Genomic DNA, 19,304 nt, shown 5'->3' with positions numbered 1-19,304 from the left:
TTTATTTTATTTGATCCTTACGTTTGCTTTTTATTTTATTTGATCCTTACGTTTGCTTTTTATTTTATTTTTGTTTACTCCTTTTCCCCCTGTTTACGTCCACTTAAACAAGGTCTTGTGATATTCCTTATGTTTGCTTTTTATTTTTTTTAACATCTTTATTGGACTATAAGTGCTTTACAATGTTGTGTTAGCTTCTGCTGTATAATAAAGTGAATCAACTATATGCATACGTACATCCCCACATCCCCTCCCTCTTGCGTCTCCCTCCCACCCTCCCTATCCCACCCCTCTAGGTGGTCACAAAGCACTGAGCTGATCTCCCTGTGCTATGCAGCTGCTTCCCACTTGCTATCTACTTTACTTTTGGGAGTGTGTATATGTCAATGCTACTCTCTCAATTCGTCCCAGCTTACCCTTCCCCCACCCCGTGTCCTCAAGTCCATTCTCTATGTCTGCGTGTTTATTCCTGTGCTGCCCCTAGGTTCATCAGACCTTTTTTTTTTTTCTTTTTAGATTTCATATATGTGTTAGCATACGGTATTTGTTTTTCTCTTTCTGACTTACTTCACTCTGTATGACAGACTCTAGGTCCATCCACCTCACTGCAAATAACTCAATTTTGTTTCTTTTTATGGCCGAATAATATTCCATTGTATATATGTGCCACATCTTCTTTATCCATTCATCTGTCAATGGACACCTAGGTTGCTTCCATGTCCTGGCTATTGTAAGTAGTGCTGCAATGAACATTGTGGTACATGACTCTTTTTGAATTACGGTTTTCTCAGGGTATATGCCCAGTAGTGGGATTGCTCGGTCATATGGTAGTTCTATTTTTAGTTTTTTAAGGAACCTCCATATTGTTCTCTATAGTGGCTGTATCAATTTACATTCCCACCAACAGTGAAAGAGGGCTCCCTTTTCTCCATACCCTCTACAGCATTTGTAGATTTTTTGATGATGGCCATTCTGACTTGTGTGAGGTGATACCTAATTGTAGTTTTGATTTGCATTTCTCTAATGATTAGTGATGTTGAGCATCCTTTCATGTGTTTGTTGGCAATCTGTATATCTTCTTTGGAGAAATGACTGTTTAGGTCTTCTGCCCATTTTTGGATTGGGTTATGTTGGCTTTTTAAAAAACATAATCCTGATAGTAATTTGCACTACCTTGGGAATTTGAACTTTCAACTTGGATGTTATTTTGCTTGTTCACCAAATGTTTTTTTATTAACGGCTTGCACATGGAAGAAGTGTTTCACACTTTAAAAAAGTTTTTAAAACTCACAACCTGATACTGAAAAAATAATATAATGTACAGCCTAATAAGAGTAATCAAACACCGCGTAAAAAATAAGCTCTGTTGCCCCCAGCACTCTTTGTATTACAAGTCATTTGGTTTTCCATTAGTTTTCCCCCTGAGATTGCTGATTTCTCTAAACGCCAGAGACCATGTTTTATGCTTTTTCCATATTCTTAGTATCTGACACCTAGTAGAGACAAATATTTCTGAATTAATAAATTACTGAAAAGGATTCTGACAAAAATAAAGTGGAATCAGAAAAAAATTATATTCATAAAAATGAAATCAAGAAAGAACCAGCCTCATTTTTTTTTTTTCTTATAAACCTAACGGTTGTGGGTTTTTTCACAAACATGATTCTTACCGGGAAGAAAGAATTTACAAAGAGAGCAAACAGAGTCTAGTTGTAAAAAATCTCAAGAGAGAAGAAAAGAATAAATTCAAGTTGAGACTGTCCTTTAATATAAAATCACGAGTAAATTTCCTGTGGTCCTGACACACCTTTTTTTTTTAGTTGGAGTATAGTTGCTTTACAATGTTTTGTTAGTTTCTGCAGTACAGCGAAGTGAATCAGCTACATGAATCAGGATATATACATATATTCTCCCCTCCCTTGGACTTCCCTCCCACCCCACCCCCCAATCCCACCCATCTAGGTCATCACAGAGCACCGAGCTGAGCTCCCTGTGCTACAACTTTTTTTTTTTTTACATCTTTATTGGAGTATAACTGCTTTACAATGGTGTGTTAGTTTCCGCTCCATAACAAAGTGAATCAGCTATATACATACACACGTTCCCACATCTCCTCCCTCTTGCGTCTCCCTCCCTCCCACCCTCCCTATCCCACCCCCCCAGGCGGTCACAAAGCACCGAGCTGATCTCCCTGTGCCATGCAGCTGCCTCCCACCAGCTATCTATTTTGTGCTACAACTTTTAACAAGAAAAAATGTTGACGTTTTGGTTTTCTTAGATTATGTTGTCCGCGGGTAGTACGGAAGAATTCACCCTAACATATCAGCACGACTTATCTTACCGTTTCTGCGTCTTTTTATATTACGCAGATAACTGGCACCCCTTTCCCTCACTGTACAAAATCTGTAAATAATTGTATTAAAAATTTTCTAGTCCAGACGCAGAAGAACCCTTTCCGGTACAAAGCCCACCTTTCCCCATGCGCATGCCCAGTGTACCCTACGGCTTTGCTCCGCTTTCATGCAGCTCAGACTTCAATCACCACGTAAGGGTATCCTGGAAACTGGGCTCCAGTCGGCTGATGCAAACCAGACTCGTGGGTTCCCAAGAGCTTTCGGGTACGTAAACTAAAAAGTGGTGATCAGTTTCAGCCCAAAAATTCCCACGGCCCAGAGCCCGAGTACACACAGCAGCTGTTCCTACTCGTGGGGCCACAAGGAAGGGGAGGATGATGGGAGAAGACGAGCAACTAACTACAAGCCCCAGCATGCAATGCGCTATTTGGCTCCTGGAAAGAGGCCCGTGGTGCAGCGCGGTTCAGCCTCGGCCCAGAACGCGGGCGGAGCGCGAGATGCCGACTGTCCTCCAACCAGAATGCTCAGAATGAGGAAGACAGGTGTGGCGCTGTGAGCGAGCCCTTAGATCTCGTATCCAAGACTCTCCCTGTTTCTCCCTAGCTCCTGGCATGCTAGGTAGCGGTGTCTCTATACGCCAGACTATTCCCCACAGGCCGGCATCGGCCCTCCGATGTTGCCTACGGTGTTGCCACGGAACGCCCGGAGCCGGATGTGACGTCGCCGTGGAGGAAGAAGGGAGAGGTGGAGCGTGTCGCGGTGACGTCCTTCCAAGATGGCGGAGAGAGGGTGAAGAAACTGTGTTCCCCTTTGGGTTACTATAGGTGAGTTCTGTCTTCGCCCTCAGCCTGCTGTCCCCGCTCTCTTCAGACCCAGTGGCATTGGAGGGCAGGCTCCTTGGAGTTCGCGCTCAGGTCGGAGTGAAGGTGTTAGTGTGGAAAGCTTGGGCGAGGCAGCTCCCGTGTTGGCCTTGGCCACAACCTCTGCTGTGGGAATTCGCGGGAGTGGGAGCTCGGCGAAGGGCAGGGAGGCGGAAGCCAGGAGAGACCGGCTTTCGCGGTCACTCTCCGATGCCACCTCGAGTGGAGGCGGGGTAGGGAGGGGTGTGGCCTCCTCGGGCGAGTGACCTAACCTTTGACAACTCTTGGCCCTGCTGGTTCTCTGCCCCCTGGGCGCCCACCTTGCGTTTTTAGTCACTATGCTCCGAGGAAGCTAACAGGTTTCAGGGATTTGAGAGTTTTACATTTGATCTTAGCCAAAAGGCCGAGAAGCGATTGAGAGCAATTTTAAAGAACTCATACCGTGTCCTTTCCCCCTTTGTCCCAAGAAATCATTTCTTAGTGGTTTATTAATTTTTTTCGTAATACACGTGTGCCTGCTGAGCTTGAAAGTCTGAAGGTTCAACTGATGCAAAAGCGTGAAATTTTGCGGTGCTTTTTTTTTTTCCACTTTGTGGGAAATGTTTTCGCACATCGCCATTTATTGACGTGTCCAAAGGATTGTGTTAGTTTACCAAGCTGAAATAAAAGCTAGAAAGGCATTTATCCCTTCGGCAGTTTTATCCATATCTGTTTGATAAGAATTTTCTGGGGATATAAAATGAGAACAGACTTTATTCTAGTTCATGTTCTGTGTCTCTTCACTCACCAATTGCTTGGGTGAAAAGTTTGATGAAAACTTAGGGTTACTGATTTACTATTTCTTTTTGTTTTTTAGAGCAAGGGTAAAATTCGATTCTGATATCAAAATGCAGTATTCGCACCACTGTGAGCACCTTTTAGAGAGACTGAACAAACAACGGGAAGCAGGTTTTCTTTGTGACTGCACCATAGTAATTGGGGAATTCCAGTTTAAAGCTCATAGGAATGTGCTTGCCTCGTTTAGTGAGTATTTTGGTGCGATCTACAGAAGCACTTCAGAGAACAATGTCTTTCTTGATCAGAGTCAGGTGAAGGCTGATGGATTTCAGAAACTGTTGGAATTTATATACACAGGAACTTTAAATCTTGACAGGTAAGGTACACATTTTATTTCCACTTATAAAAACTGGTCAATAGTCTTTAGAGCTAAAGCAGATTAGTTTTTTTCCATTTAGTCCCTGAACTCTGAGTCTTCAAACATTGATGTGCACAGTATTGTTTTTAATAAAGAAGTCAGTGTCTCTGATTTGAGATAAACAGACCACATTTCATAAGCACAAAAAGTACAGATGTTAATACGATTAAAGTATGGTTTTTGACACATTTATCTACTGAAACAAAGCTTGTGATTTCAGTTATGTAAAGTTAAAGATCAAAATATGATGAATTTTAATTGAATTCCAATTTCCCCTTGCTTTTTGGTCTTTATGTTCCTCTGGTCTCTCTCACTCTCTATCCCCTACCTCTTAAGGTGTTAGGGGTGGGGAAGTATAGGTGGAGAAAGAAGGAAGATCTCTGTTCATTTAATAGTGCTCCCATTTCCAGCTGTAAATAGCAACCTGCAGGACCTCTTCCTGATCTTGATTCAGGAAAATAACTTCATTGGCGTGTTAATGGCCATGACTCCTGTTGCCTGGTAGAGCTATCAGTGCTAATGCTTAAGTCTGGTCTAAGATGCTAGGATGCTTCTCTGAGATGCTTAATGCTGTCACTGCACTGACAAGAAGTAGGTTCTGAGGAATCTGATAATGCAGGCATTTTGTGTCTTTCATACGTGATGAACTGTATAATTAGATTAATACTAATATGTTTACTCGTTGTTGAGGGAAAGGTGGTGGGGATAAAAGGAAAGAGAAACCAATCAACTTAACTCCTGTCTTCTTTTCTCCATCTTTTATGAAAGTGTAAACATGAATAGATCATCATCTGACATAGAAAGATTATGGGCTTTAGAATTAGATCTTGCCTGTCAAGTCACCATGTCTCTGAGCAAGCTATAGCCTCTCTGGGCCTCAGTTTCTCCATTTGTAAAAATGAGATGATAATAACCACATTGGTTGTTACTGTGAAGATTTAGGATTTACTACCTCCCAATGAACATTACTTTCCTTCCTTTATTTCCTCTTCTCTATCCTACTCTACAAGCCCATTAATTCCGCATTTATTGGAGAAAAATTAGGGAAAAAACAAAAAAGGAAACACCTGAAATTCTGCCACCCACTGATAACCACTCTTAACACTTCGGTAAATATTCTTTCATTGTTTTCCAGATGATCTCTATAGATATATGCATGTACACATTAAGCAAAGTTCTTCCCTCTCTTTACACTGCAGCTTATCGTGGAAATATACTTATTGAAAAGCTGGAATTAGGATGTTCCTTAATCCTATTGAAAAGGAACCATTCATGCTGTTTGGAATTGCTTTTAAATTTTGATGTAATGAAATTTTTGAGTCAGTTCCGTGTAAATTGATTAAAGGAATAAAGCAGTGTCATAGATAAATGTCATATGATGTTATTTAAATTTACTGAATATTTGGCTATACAAGTGCCTCTGATCTAAAAATTGAGAATACATAATATAAAATAATCACAAAACCAGTGAATTTTGGTTGATCTTCAATTTAGTGGTTTCCCTTTTTCAAATAACTTTGCCAAAAATCTTGAACTAATTGGAACACAATGAAGAGCGCCTTACTTTGAGCCTTCATGCAAAAAACCAATGTGAAGAAGAGCCAGATGTTTGGCTCAATCTTTTTTTTTTTTTTTTTGATGTGGACCATTTTTAATGTCTTTATTGAATTTGTTACAACATTGCTTCTTTTTGTGTTTTGTTTTTTTGGCCCCAAGGCACGTGGGATCTTAGCTCCCCGACCAGGAAATAAACCCGCACACCCTGCATTAGAAGGTGAAGTCTTAACCACTGGACTGCCAGGGCAGTCCCTGGCTCAGTCTTTTTTGATACATGTCTTTCCTGGGGAGCTGGGGAGCCAATTGTTTGAGCTCAGACACAAATGCAAGAGAAGACATATACCAAAAATAGAAAGTCTGTACAATTTAGTGATTAAGAAAACAGAATAATAAAGAATTAAGTGGACTCAGGAGCTAGATTACCTTGGTCAAATCTTAGTTCTAACACTCTGTGATCTTGGACAAGTTACTTAACTTCTTTGGACCTCTGATCCTTCATTTGTATGTAAAATGGGGATTATAATTGCTCATATAAAGCAGTTAGCCATATACCTGGCAATATGTAATTAAATGACTTTCAGTGACTATTCAAAAAGTGAAAGCAAGTTTGCAGGCACTTTAACTTCATGCTTATAAACAAAAGCAGATCAGTTATTGACATAAACAAACGCTGATTCTCTTAACTGTAACTGAGATTATAGGCTATCTGTGAAATAGATAAATAATTTGTATGAATTACTGTTTCAGTACTGAACAGTTAGTGTGTGACTCAATACTAGTTTGTATTGGTCTTAAAGGCAATCTCACCTTGTTGGTGATTCATTTTATGAAGCACTAAGCACAATTATAATTTGAGACCTAAGTATAATAAGTGATGGAGTAAATTTGGTTTTCATTCTAATAGTTTCTCTCATTTATTGTAACTTAATAATAGACTGTGTAACAGAATCAATAAAAATGCTTAAGAAACGTAATGTTTTTAGAGAGTGACAGTGCTATATACATGCAAAAAGCAAAGATCATTCGTTATTTGCTCCAGAATTATAGCCAAAGGCCATAAGAAAAGACTATTGTAAGTAATGTTTTCTTAGCTAAGGGAGTCAGTTTACAAACAGATTGTTTTCCAAAAGTTTATTTGTAGTATGTTTAGGAACTTGGGATGGATTTTCCCAGAGAATAAAATGTTCACTAAAAGTGGTGATTAGGTTTCCAAACTAGCCTATAAATCTACTTAATTTTTCTGAAGAATTAAATAATATCTGGGGAAAATGACAAGTAGGAAGGTTACTTGAGGGTGTGTGTGTGTATATGTATGTGTATGTTTATGTATGTATCCATCGTCAGATAATTAAAAGGGCATATTTTTAGTGTTAATACCAACTCAGCTCTCTGACTTTACAGCTAAGAAAATTGAAGCACCCAAAGATGCTGATTTATTCTAATTAATTCAGCTAGTGATCCAGAGCCATTGCTAGCATAACTGAACAGCCAGCCTTTCACTACATTGTAAACTTCTGGAGGGCAGAGACTATTTGATATTTCTTAATATCGCTCTCAGTACCACACATGGTAAATGCTCAGTAAATTTTTTTTTTTGCTTTTTCTTTTCTTTTTTTTTCATATTTTATTCAATACATATAACAATACATATTAAAAGATCTAACAGTAAGGAGATTTTTAATTTTTTGCTTTTCTTTTTAAAAAATTTTTTAAAAAAGTAAGCTGCAGGCTTTGGCTTTGGCTTGGAAAATACCAGGGGAGTGGGGGGCATAAACCTGAGGCTGCTGCCCCTTATCTGCCTTCACGGTACTGTCCCCTTCTCCCAGCTCCTCCCTGACTCTGTGAGCCAGGCCTCAGACCTTCCAGCTAACCACTTCCCATGAGCCACTACTCTGATGTCAGCCTATAGCCAAAGGAGCTGGATGTCTGGGCCTGGTGACCAACGCTTTGCCACCCACTCAGTCAGGGTGCTCCCCACCTGCAGGCAGGCGGCAACACCCTATCTGCTACCATCAGCCCCTTCCAGAGCCCACTGCCCCACCCCTCCCTGTCTAGCCCAGCCATATGCAGCTCTGCCCCATCCAGGGGTGCTCTGCTCAGAGATGGGCCAGCAGGGCCGCCCCAGCCCCTCTGGTAGGCAAAGACTCTGGAAACTTCTGGGGTCCTGTGTTCGGCCATGTGATCCCAGGGGTGCACATGGGCCCCTTGGGTATCTGAACAGAAGGGCAGGGGAGGGAGGGCCGCACCCCTGCAGTCCTGCTCTGCTGGTCTAATGGGCAGCTGCCCACCCTACCCCACCCCGCACTGCAGGCTCCTGAGTTGGCAGATTAAGCATTTTATAAAGTGAAATGCTCAGTAAATATTGATTGGAATGTTGAACATTAATTTTTTCTATATAACTCTAATATGACAAACTCTAGCTAATTTGGGTTGGGGATCATACACAAAAAAAGCTGGGAAGGTTGCTAGAGAGAGCTTAGTGCATTCTAAAACCTTGTTCTTCCAAACGTGATCCATGGACCAGCAGCATTGGCATCACCAGGGCGTATGTTAGAAATGCAGATGCTCAGGCCCCAAAGCAGACCTGCTGAATCAGAATCTACATTTAACAAATCCCTGGGTGACTCACATGCACAGGAAAGTTTGAGAAGTGCAGTTGAAGTTCTTCACAGGGGAGCAGAGGAAGATAATAATTTCTTTAGACTCTTCTTGTTGCCAGTCCAGAAAAGTTGGTTGGTATCTGAAGAGGCCTCAGGAGAAATGGGAGGAGGCAGTAAGTTGCAAACAGCCACTTTCGTGTTCCAGCTGTTTTCTTAACAAGTAGAAATTTTAACATTTTGTTTTTCCATGGTTGTACATATGAATAATCCATTACTTTTCATCTTTTCAAGTTCTGTAAAACTGGAGACTTTTGCCTAAACATTCTGAGTGAATAAATTTTTTATAAATTTGTTCTCTTAGGCCTTTTGTATCACTCTACTTCATTAGGTCTTTAAAAGACAGAAATATTTGTGTAGCTCTGTTTCAAAAACGTTTTTTCTTTGATCAGAACATTGTCATTTAGCCTTGTTTCCTTACAGTTGGAATGTTAAAGAAATCCATCAGGCTGCTGACTATCTCAAAGTGGAAGAGGTGGTCACTAAATGTAAAATAAAGATGGAAGATTTTGCTTTTATTGCTAATCCCTCTTCTACAGAGATATCTAGTATTACCGGAAACATTGAATTGAATCAACAGACTTGTCTCCTTACTCTACGAGATTATAACAGTCGGGAGAAATCAGAAGGGTCTACAGATTTAGTTCAGGCAAATCCTAAACAAGGGGCTTTAGCAAAGAAGTCATCTCAAACTAAAAAGAAGAAGAAGGCCTTCAACTCCCAGAAAACAGGGCAGAATAAAACAGTGCAATATCCCAGTGACATTTTAGAGAATGCATCAGTTGAAGTATATCTAGATGCAAATAAATTGTCCACACCTGTAATAGAACAAGTTGCACAAAGAAATAATTCAGAACTTGAGTTGACATCAGTTGTGGAAAATACTTTTCCAGCACAAGATATTGTGCAAACTGTTACAGTGAAACGGAAACGTGGAAAATCACAGCCAAACTGTGCTCTGAAAGAACACTCTATGTCTAATATAGCCAGTGTCAAGAACTCTTACGAGCTGGAGAGCTCCGGGGAAGAGCTGGATCAGAGGTATTCCAAGGCCAAACCAATGTGTAACACGTGTGGGAAAGTGTTTTCAGAAGCCAGCAGCTTGCGAAGGCACATGAGAATACATAAAGGAGTCAAACCTTATGTCTGCCACTTGTGTGGAAAGGCATTTACCCAATGTAACCAGCTGAAAACGCATGTAAGAACTCATACAGGTAAGACTGGTTTGTGGAAAGTATAATTGTTTATATATTGTGACGGAAATAATATTTTCATAAACATATTAACATACAGTGTTGACTGTGACCAAAATTTGGTATATACTTGTATTCGTAAAAGTATTGAGCATGTTAGACTTGAAAATGTCTTTGTAATTGTGACCAAGTATTTAATGGCTATTTGTTTTGTTGTAACTGATACTCTGAAGTCCCAGTGTGTGAACTCTTTAAACCATTTTCCCTCACAATTAAAATAAGCATAAATTTAGTTCTACCTTGCTAAATATTTAACAGACAATATATTAAAACTGATAAAAAGTAATTACAACTCAGGCTGATTCTCAGATTTTATCAACACATCTCACCACCTGTTCCTTTGTCGAACTTCTGAACATAAATTATATATACATTCCTTCCTCAGCCTCTATATTTACCTTTATTGGTACACTTAGATTTGTGCTTTTTAAGATGCATTAGGTATTTCTCTCATTGATCACTTTTCACTATTATGGACTAAGAAACACTAATTTCTTTTAACTCTACTGGTGGTTTCAGTAATCAATCTGGAAAAATATCCTATTTGCTTTTTTACTTCTAGAGTTAATATTTTCTGAATACTGAAACTAGTACTGGTTGATGAACTCTTTTGAAAGCTTGTATGGCTTAAGCAACTAAAACAATATTTCCTTCTAAATATAAATTTTATTTACTTTTCTTTTAGGTGAGAAGCCATACAAATGTGAATTGTGTGATAAAGGATTTGCTCAGAAATGCCAGCTAGTCTTCCATAGTCGCATGCATCATGGTGAGGAAAAACCCTATAAATGTGATGTATGCAATTTACAATTTGCAACTTCTAGCAATCTGAAGATTCATGCAAGGTAAAAATAAAAACAAAAAAACAGATGTTTGATCTTTGAGTCTGTCATTCACTATAGCCTTAAATAGACTATTGTATGAGAATTCAGGACAGTAGAGTTCTAATTGTGGTACCACCACACTGTATTCTTAGTACAGTGAAGGAACCGCAAGGGAGCCATGGTGCCTGGAGGGGAATAGTGAGGGAGGGAAATAAGATCAGAATGGTGTTAGGGTGTCCAGATGGTGAAGGTTTTGTAGGTCATTATAAAGCTTTTACTCTTGAGAATGAGAAGTAAGTGATGTAATCTTGCTTGCATTGTAAGAGGATCACTATGGATGCTATGTTAAGGAAAAGATTGTAGGATTGCAAGAGTGGAAGCAAAGTTACCAGTTAGGAAGCTATAGATAAAACCCAAGTGAGAGTGACAGTGGTTCAGGTCTGAGAGATAGCAGTGGAAGAGATAAGTGGTAGTCAGATTCTGGATGTATTTTAAAGGTACAACAAACAGAATTTGCTGCACATTGGATGTGGGGTATGAAAGAAAAAAAGAAGAGTAGAATTAAAAATGATTCTCAGGTTTTGAGCCTGAGCATCTGAAAAGATAGAATTACCATTAACTGAAGTGGAGATTTGTGGACAAAGCAGTTTAAGTAGGAGTACAGGAGTTGAGTAGAGTTTTGATCATGTTAAATTTGAGATGACTATTAGACATCTGAATGGAAACGTGCATTAGATAGTTGGTTATCTAAGTTTGGAAGTCAGGGGACTGGTTTGAGTAGATAGTATTTAAAGTCATAACATTAGATGAGGTCACCAAGAGAATGAAGATGGATAAAAAAGAGATCAAAGGATGGAGTCATAAGGCACACTAAGAGTTCTGGGAGATGGGCAAGTCACTATAAGTGACTAGGAAGGACCAACCAATATAGGGGCAAACCAGAAGATTGGGCTGTCTTGGAATCCAGGTGGAGGAAATGATTTCAGAGGGAGTGATCATTGTGTCAAATTCTGATGATAGGGAGATTAAGAGTGAGAATTGACTATTGGATTTGGCAAAGTGAGAGGTTAGCAGTGGTTTTGACAAAAGCAGTGTTAGCGGAGGCTAGTAGAGAAGAAATGAAAGTAGAACCATTGGAGACTCAAGATTTTACTAAAGGGGAACAGAAAATAGAGGAGCAAGTAAGGTCAGGGGTCTTTTTTTTTTTTTAAGATGGGAGATATTTCAGTATATTTGTATGCTACGATCCAAAGGGGAGGTGAAACTAGATGATATAGGATGGAGGAAATTGCAAGAGTGATCATTGAGTAGGCAAGGAGGATAGTATCTTAAGTATATAAACTGGAGTACTTGGATTCGGAAGAACTGTCATTCTCATATTAGAGTTAAGAAAAGCAAACCCTATAGATACAGATGCCTATAGGTGGAGATTTGTGTGGTAGAAATTTACTTCTGATTCCTTAAATTTTTCTCAGTGAAACAGGAAGCAAGGACATCAGCTGAGAATGAGGATGGGTGAGGAGGTGCTGAAGGTTTGAGGAAAGAGTTTTGAAGAGTGAGTGAATGGACAGACAAAAATAGTTGCCTGCAGTATTATGGGCACACTTGACTACCACATAAGGCTGATGGCAAAACTTTGAACTGTCTCAGAACTAATGTTTTGAAAACCAAAACATTTATTCTTGACAGTATACATTGAAAACTGTTGATTTTAAATACATATTGTTGATCTGTTAAGATGAAATGAAATAAGATACTGCATGAAGAATTTGTATGAAAAATGTTTGCTGTGTGGCATGATCCTTAGATTGTTTTACTTGCCAACATGTATCTTTATATTTATTTACTAACAGGAAGCATAGTGGAGAGAAGCCATATGTATGTGATAGGTGCGGACAGCGATTTGCCCAAGCCAGCACATTGACCTATCATGTTCGAAGGCATACGGGAGAAAAGCCTTATGTGTGTGACACCTGTGGGAAGGCATTTGCTGTCTCTAGTTCTCTTATTACTCATTCTCGAAAACATACCGGTAAGGATTTGACAAAGAGGTGGCTTAAAACAAGGAAAGTTGTAAATAAAAGAAAAAGGGAAATTAAGCCTTTACAAAAAGTAGGTTATAGGCTTTGTAGTTATATATCTGTTGTGTCTGTGCGTCTTGAAGCTTTTTGTGTTTCTGATTTTCACATAAATATTAGATATAAAAGCAGACTTATTTTCTAGAATACACAGTGGGTGAAATTTTTTATCATGTAACTTATATACATTAAAATCAGATAATTTTGACAATATATAAACTTGAGTTAATAAGACATTTTTTATGACCTTAGAAGAACTCCTTAGGGTCTTGAAGCTTCATTTCCCTTGGATAAAACTGTAAAGTTAAGGGGTTGGGGTGAATTTGGGTAGAACGTTGATTTAATAACTTCTTAGGACTTTTTCTACAGACATTGTAGATTTGCAAATTAAATAGATACTTCAAACCCAAAGTATCAATTTTGAAGCAAAACCTGTTGTTCAAAATTTTTCATTTTTTTGTAGGGTAATTTTTTAATAGATCTTTCCTAAATGATTTTATTCCCCTTTAATAATCTTATAGATAGCAAAAATTGAAATATGGATTGATGAATTTTCATGTTTTTAATTATATAAAAATCAGACTTTTTGCCCACCTCTAGTCTACTAGAAGGATATTTGGAGAAAGTTTTATTATATGAAAAGCATCAGGTTACATGCACAGCGTAAAGTAATTACTAATGTTCATTTAAGTTGGATCACACTGAAAATACCTCTGAAATACAATACAAAGAGGTTTTAATTTAAATAATATTTTAGAACAGCTTACTTTAGATTATTGTAATTGATAAATATTATATTGGTATAGTACACCACTTCGCTATCTTTTATTTTCCATCTAGGTGAAAAACCATACATATGTGGTATTTGTGGGAAAAGTTTTATTTCCTCAGGAGAGCTCAACAAACACTTTCGATCCCATACAGGTCTGTGTTTAGGGAGAACGTATTATTTTTTGTTCTCTCTAATTTCTTTTTATGTAAACCTTGACTTTAAACCATTATGGACTAGATGGTAACTAATCATACTCTAACTGTAGCTATATTTTAATGTATGAATATCAACTTTTTATTTGTTTATTTTTGTTTTTTTAGTTGTTTGGATTATGGATTAAATTTGGTCAAGAATTGTGTAGATTTTCTAAGAACTGTGCCAGATAATCAATGGTTTTTAAATGATTTGGATAAAATTACACAGATAATACCAAAAAATGAAAAGGAATAGATAATACCAAGATAATATCAGATTTTCTTTTTAAACAATGTTCAGTGTGCACGTTTTAGGAATATATTTTAATATTGACATGGTTATTGTAAAAGGTAGTATATAAGTAGTATGAAGAAAATATGAAATACACAAAAAAATTTTTAAAACAAAGGAGAACACCACTTTGAAAATGTACTGTACTTTTTTCTTTCTAAAAGTTATTTCTTGTAATTCCTATCTAGTATAGTATGACCACCTAGTAGTAAACATTTAATAAGTTTATTGGCAACTTCTATATCCTCATGTTCCTTACTTTGCATTATAAAGCAATGAACAGTTCTTATTTCAAAAGAATTATAATTTTGTAGTATTTTTATCCTGTGAGTATTTTTAAAGGATTTTCTAATTTATACGCTACCTGAGAGCAGAAACCATAATTACGCATTTTTCCTCCAGCTACATCTCTTAGCCAGAGTCTGGCATATAATTGGCACTCACTAAATGTCTGATAGAAATAAAAAAGTAAGTCTTTTTTTAGTTTGAAGGTTCTGTTAGTGAAAATGCTCGATTTTTCCTTGAAATAGGTACACTTTGTATGATAAAGGAAAGGAGTGCCTGTGTGTATAGAAGTTTTCATTTCACTATATTAGAACCAAGAGATTAAAATGGTAACTTGAAACTAAATTTAAACAATATAATGTTTGCATTGTGTTCGTGAACATTGATATTTTTGCCTTAGTAGCTTCTGAAATACTGAGATTTTAATTTTTTAACTTGTTTTTCAGGAGAAAGACCATTTATCTGTGAATTATGTGGAAATTCTTACACAGATATTAAAAATTTAAAGAAGCACAAAACAAAAGTCCATTCTGGTAAATGCTTCTGTTTTTTAAAAATTTGGTGCTCTCATATTTGTACTATTCCTTAAAATGTTGAGATACACATTGTAACAGTTTATATGAGATATATATTTTTAAAAACTAGGTGCACACATATGAGGAAGGTAGCTTTATAATGTGCAGGTGAGTTCACTCTGAATTTCTTTCCATATTGACCTTGTAATAAACATTGCTTGAAATACTTCCTCCTTTAAAAACCTGATATATATATATAAAGCAATTAAACTCCAATAAAGATGTTAATAAATAAATAAATAACCTGATATATGAACAATTGCAAGAATGAGAGAATACATAAACAACTACATATCACTCTTTCCCATACTAGAATCTAGGTTAACTGGGGTTTACTGTAGTTATGCGAAGAAAGGAGCATCATGAACGCTAGTCTGAAAATGTATAAGAGGAAATAGGGAAACAGGTATCCCCAAATTGTTATGATGCATGAAATGGAAAGCCACACTACACAATTTTTAGTCTGTTATTTAAAATGAATCCTTGAGAAAGTTTCACTGTGCTTACCATTCTGTCATGATTAGAAACAAAACACTAGTCTTCTTCACTGTGTAGAGATGATAGTCTTTGATAGTAAATATAAACATTGTAAGGATTGAGGTAGTGATGTCTGAAAACTTCAGTGAGTCATTAATTCAACAGGCATATACTAAATACCTCTAAAGTACACATAACTGCAGGGTACATGAAGTTGAGCAAGGCATAGTCCTAGTCCTCAGAGAGCTTCCCATCTGGTGTGGGAGACCAGAAATCTACATAAATAACTGATTACCACACAAAATACAGGATATAATAGAGATGCAAGAATACTGAAGAAGAGATTAAGTCCTTCTGAGGTGAGTATTGGAAAGGCTTAATTCTAGGGAAACTGAAAGGTGGAGAAGAGTTCAAAGGGTGGAGATGGGAAAGGGAATGTTCATCCCAGGCAGAGAGAATATTGTGAAGAGAGTCATCGCGACAAGAGAGCGCAGGTTGTATTCTTGGCTGGCTGAACTGAAGAATAGTCTGGCAAAAACAGAATCATAACTTTAAAAAAGCAAATATGCAATTTTGTCTAACAAGGTTAGTGAGATTGAAATCATGTTAGTACTTGGAAGTGAGAAGAGCGTGCGTGGTAAAGCTAGTGGAAAATTTGAAGGGAAAAATGTATCTTTAGTCAGTGGGGTAATTACTCCCTTGAGTAACACAGAATTTCTTGCTTCTGAAAATAAATGAAAGTGCCATACCTCTGAACTTGAACTCACAGAATAATATGAACTACTCATTAATACATTCACTGAATAAACTGGGTACTTACTATGTGTGTAGCACTATAAGGTACTTTGAAGGAATTAGAGAAGTATAATTAGACATTTACTTTGAAGGAATTTATAGTCTGTTGAGCATTCAAGGCACACCTAAGTAGAATGTTACATACCAGTAAGATAGACAGATGTCACAAGGTGGTATATGAAAAACTGACAAATGAGTGATAAAGTAGATAGGAAACAGCTTACCCTGGTCTAGCACAATTAAGTCCATTTTTATAATGGTGCTTAAACCTAATCTTGAGGCCCCGTAATGGATTTGTATAGATAATGCTAAGGGCAAATCAGCAAAAAAGAAACAGTGTGACTAAAGGTGTGGGGCCGAAATGCAAGTTCTGGGGGTGGTAAATAGATTGAGTCTTCCTCATGGTTTTTGTTTTGTTTTTAAAGATGGTGAATTTTTTTACCTTCCATTTCAGGTACAGATAAAATTCTAGATTCCAGTATAGAGGATCATCCCTTGAGTGAACAAGATTCCATACAAAAAAGTCCTTTATCAGAAACTTTGGATGTGAAGCCTTCTGATATGACTTTACCACTAACTCTTCCACTTGGGACTGAGGACCACCACATGCTTCTGCCTGTTACAGATAATCAGTCTCCTACATCAGATACATTGTTGAGGTCAACTGTGAACGGGTATTCAGAACCACAATTGATTTTTTTACAACAATTATACTGACTTTGTGAGGAATATGGAATTGCTAAATCGTCTCTGGTAGTAAACATAAACATCTCTGGTAAGGTGCATATATTCATATTAAATTAACCCTTCATTTGAGTTGTGGCCATTATTTTTCATTCACTGAAGTAAAAGCACCTGATGCTGCATCATAACTGTGCAATGCTTATTTTGATATTTGGCTTTTATGTCTACATTATACACATAGCTTTTAAAGGAATGAATTATACTACAGTAGCACTATTTGGGGTGGATAAGTTTTACTATCTTTTAGAGCTGCCTTAATTCCATATTTATTTTCATTTTAGAATTGCCTTTCATTTACTCAAGTGGAATCTATCAGTTTATGATTCACTTATGACCTGTGGGATGTGTTTATTTTCTTCCCCTCAAAATTTAAACAAAATCCATAATAATAAACAAAATCAGCCCAAGAGTGGTGCTGTTACTAAGCGCCACAGACCAGTACATAAACTATGGGGAAAAAAATTCGTATCTCTGCCTAAGAAAATTTAGGTACTGAGTAAGAATTGTGCTATTTCTCTATTAATATAGTCCATTGGAGGTAACTTTTCTAATTAAACAAAAAGTGCTTCTCTTAAAAACTAGAAAACTATGTATAAATTTTGTTCATTTAGAACTCAGTATTCTGTATAAAACCAATGGTCAGTACTTTTGATTTGAATTATCTGAGACTGCATTTTCAAAGTGAATTTTAAATAGATATTTGGTGTTTTTATCTTATTAAAGACAGTTTCAGATTTGATGCAGATTGTTTTAATAGGTTTCTAGATTACTGGAGATGAGGAAAATATACTGAGTTTTGATAATTTTTGATAAGCCTCTCATATTCTTATGCACTTTTTAAAATATAAAATCCTAAAAAGAATTTTCTAAATAGAAACTTAATGCATAGTATAAAACACTTGTCTTCTGAATTTGATAATTATATTCATAAATAGTTAAGAAATTAACTTCAGTTATAAGTGAACATTTGCGTGATATCAGAAAGCGAGTTTATTAAACATTTTATACTTGAGTTTTCTGTAAGTTTCGAGTTTTACATTTTTATAGATTAAACCACAACAGTTCATGGTGGTCGTAGTTTCACCGTAGTCCTTTTCCTTCCTAATGAACTTAGAAAATTCAGATTTATTCTGATATTTACTATCACTCTTCCCCCTCCCATTTTTCCCACATATTGATTTATTTCACTGCCTAATCTTTGGACAGTAAATTATCAGTTCCTCAAAGTCAGTTCCTATACTGCTGATCAAACACCATGGTGACATTATTTCTTATTTCTGCCGTGCATCATTTGTTTTCTGCTTTTAAACTATACCTGTAACAAAATTAACGTATTTTCTATTGGTATTGATTTCTTTAGTTGTATTTTCTCTGGGGTTCCTACTCATAGGAACCAAGTAGAAGACTTAGTAAAACTAAATTCTTCTAAACTGTACAGATCATCACCATTTTACAGCACATGCAGCATTTTTACAATAAATTGCCACCAGTGGGATTGACTTAATTAAATAGAGTTTGAAATACTGCCTTTGTATAACATACATCAAACTTAGTATTTAATTTATCTAAGAAATCTAATTATACATATGTATTAATTTAATATACTGGGTTTAAATACAATTTATAAAGTTATAAAAATGTTCAACTAATCTATTCTGGCTTAAATTCAATAGGAATTTATTGGAATGTGAAGAAATTAAAGAAAATTAAGACTCAGCCTTTTTAAGAAGTCTGCTGAAATGGAGAGGCTATATTTAATTCACATCTTCATTAATCCAAGCATCTAATGAACAAAATTTCTTTTTAAAAACTGCTGTAGTGATGTCATAATTCTGTAAGGGTAGTAGTTACCAAATTTCCTCTAACATGATGATAATTAGCATTTGCCTTTACATAAATTAGCCTTTAAATTTATTATTTTTAGGATTATTGGATTGGAGTGACTGAAGTTGATCTATTCTCATCACACTATCTGCTTCTTAGCTAAAATAATTTTATTTTAAATTGACATGGCTTGACGCTCTTCCAGAATGACATGTAAAGAAAGCTTGAAGACTGAGTATCTTTGTCTTGTCATTCTTCTCATAATGCTGTATTATTCTTTATCATAATATGCATATATTTTAGTTGTATCTGCTATCATTGTAACACTCACAATTATCAGTTAAATTCATCTTTAAATATATTTGCTACAATGCAGTGTTTTGGGAAAGTTCTATTCTTAATTATGTAAGTATTACTAAGTTTTTTGAAAGTCTTTTTAGGATGCTGAACATCTTATTGAGAAATTATTTTCTAAGTTAATTTTGTTTTGTATTTGTATTAGATTATTCTTTCTGTATCGTTAGATTTTAGGCTTTTTAAAAAACCATAGATTATATATAAATGATTT

At 36.5% G+C, this 19,304-nt stretch overlaps 1 protein-coding gene across 3 annotated transcripts; it reads left to right on the top strand.

Annotated features, from left to right (window-relative positions):
- The first annotated feature begins 3,111 nt into the window (after positions 1 to 3,111).
- MYNN (myoneurin) lies at positions 3,112 to 19,177 on the top strand. 3 transcript variants are annotated; one of them, XR_003792426.1, is made up of 9 exons: positions 3,112 to 3,178; positions 4,071 to 4,367; positions 9,047 to 9,837; positions 10,562 to 10,721; positions 12,554 to 12,732; positions 13,619 to 13,702; positions 14,768 to 14,854; positions 16,623 to 16,943; positions 18,586 to 19,177. XR_003792426.1 is itself a non-coding variant. In XM_029215309.1 (8 exons), the coding sequence occupies exons 2-8, from the start codon at positions 4,102 to 4,104 to the stop codon at positions 16,883 to 16,885; spliced, it is 1,830 nt and encodes a 609-aa protein (XP_029071142.1). In that variant the 5' UTR covers positions 3,112 to 3,178; positions 4,071 to 4,101; the 3' UTR covers positions 16,886 to 17,776. The 3 variants fall into 3 exon arrangements, 2 of the variants coding, with proteins under 2 accessions (XP_029071142.1, XP_029071143.1); XM_029215309.1 differs by lacking the exon at positions 18,586 to 19,177 and having other exon boundaries at positions 16,623 to 17,776; XM_029215310.1 differs by lacking the exons at positions 13,619 to 13,702; positions 18,586 to 19,177 and having other exon boundaries at positions 16,623 to 17,733.
- Positions 19,178 to 19,304: the final 127 nt, after the last annotated feature.

The sequence above is a fragment of the Monodon monoceros genome, unplaced genomic scaffold (genome assembly GCF_005190385.1).
Source record: "Monodon monoceros isolate NGI ecotype Baffin Bay Population unplaced genomic scaffold, NGI_Narwhal_1 Super_Scaffold_11, whole genome shotgun sequence".
Classification (NCBI taxonomy): domain Eukaryota; kingdom Metazoa; phylum Chordata; class Mammalia; order Artiodactyla; family Monodontidae; genus Monodon; species Monodon monoceros.
Note: the sequence above shows the minus strand (reverse complement) of the source record. Positions and strands in the feature narration are given on the sequence as shown.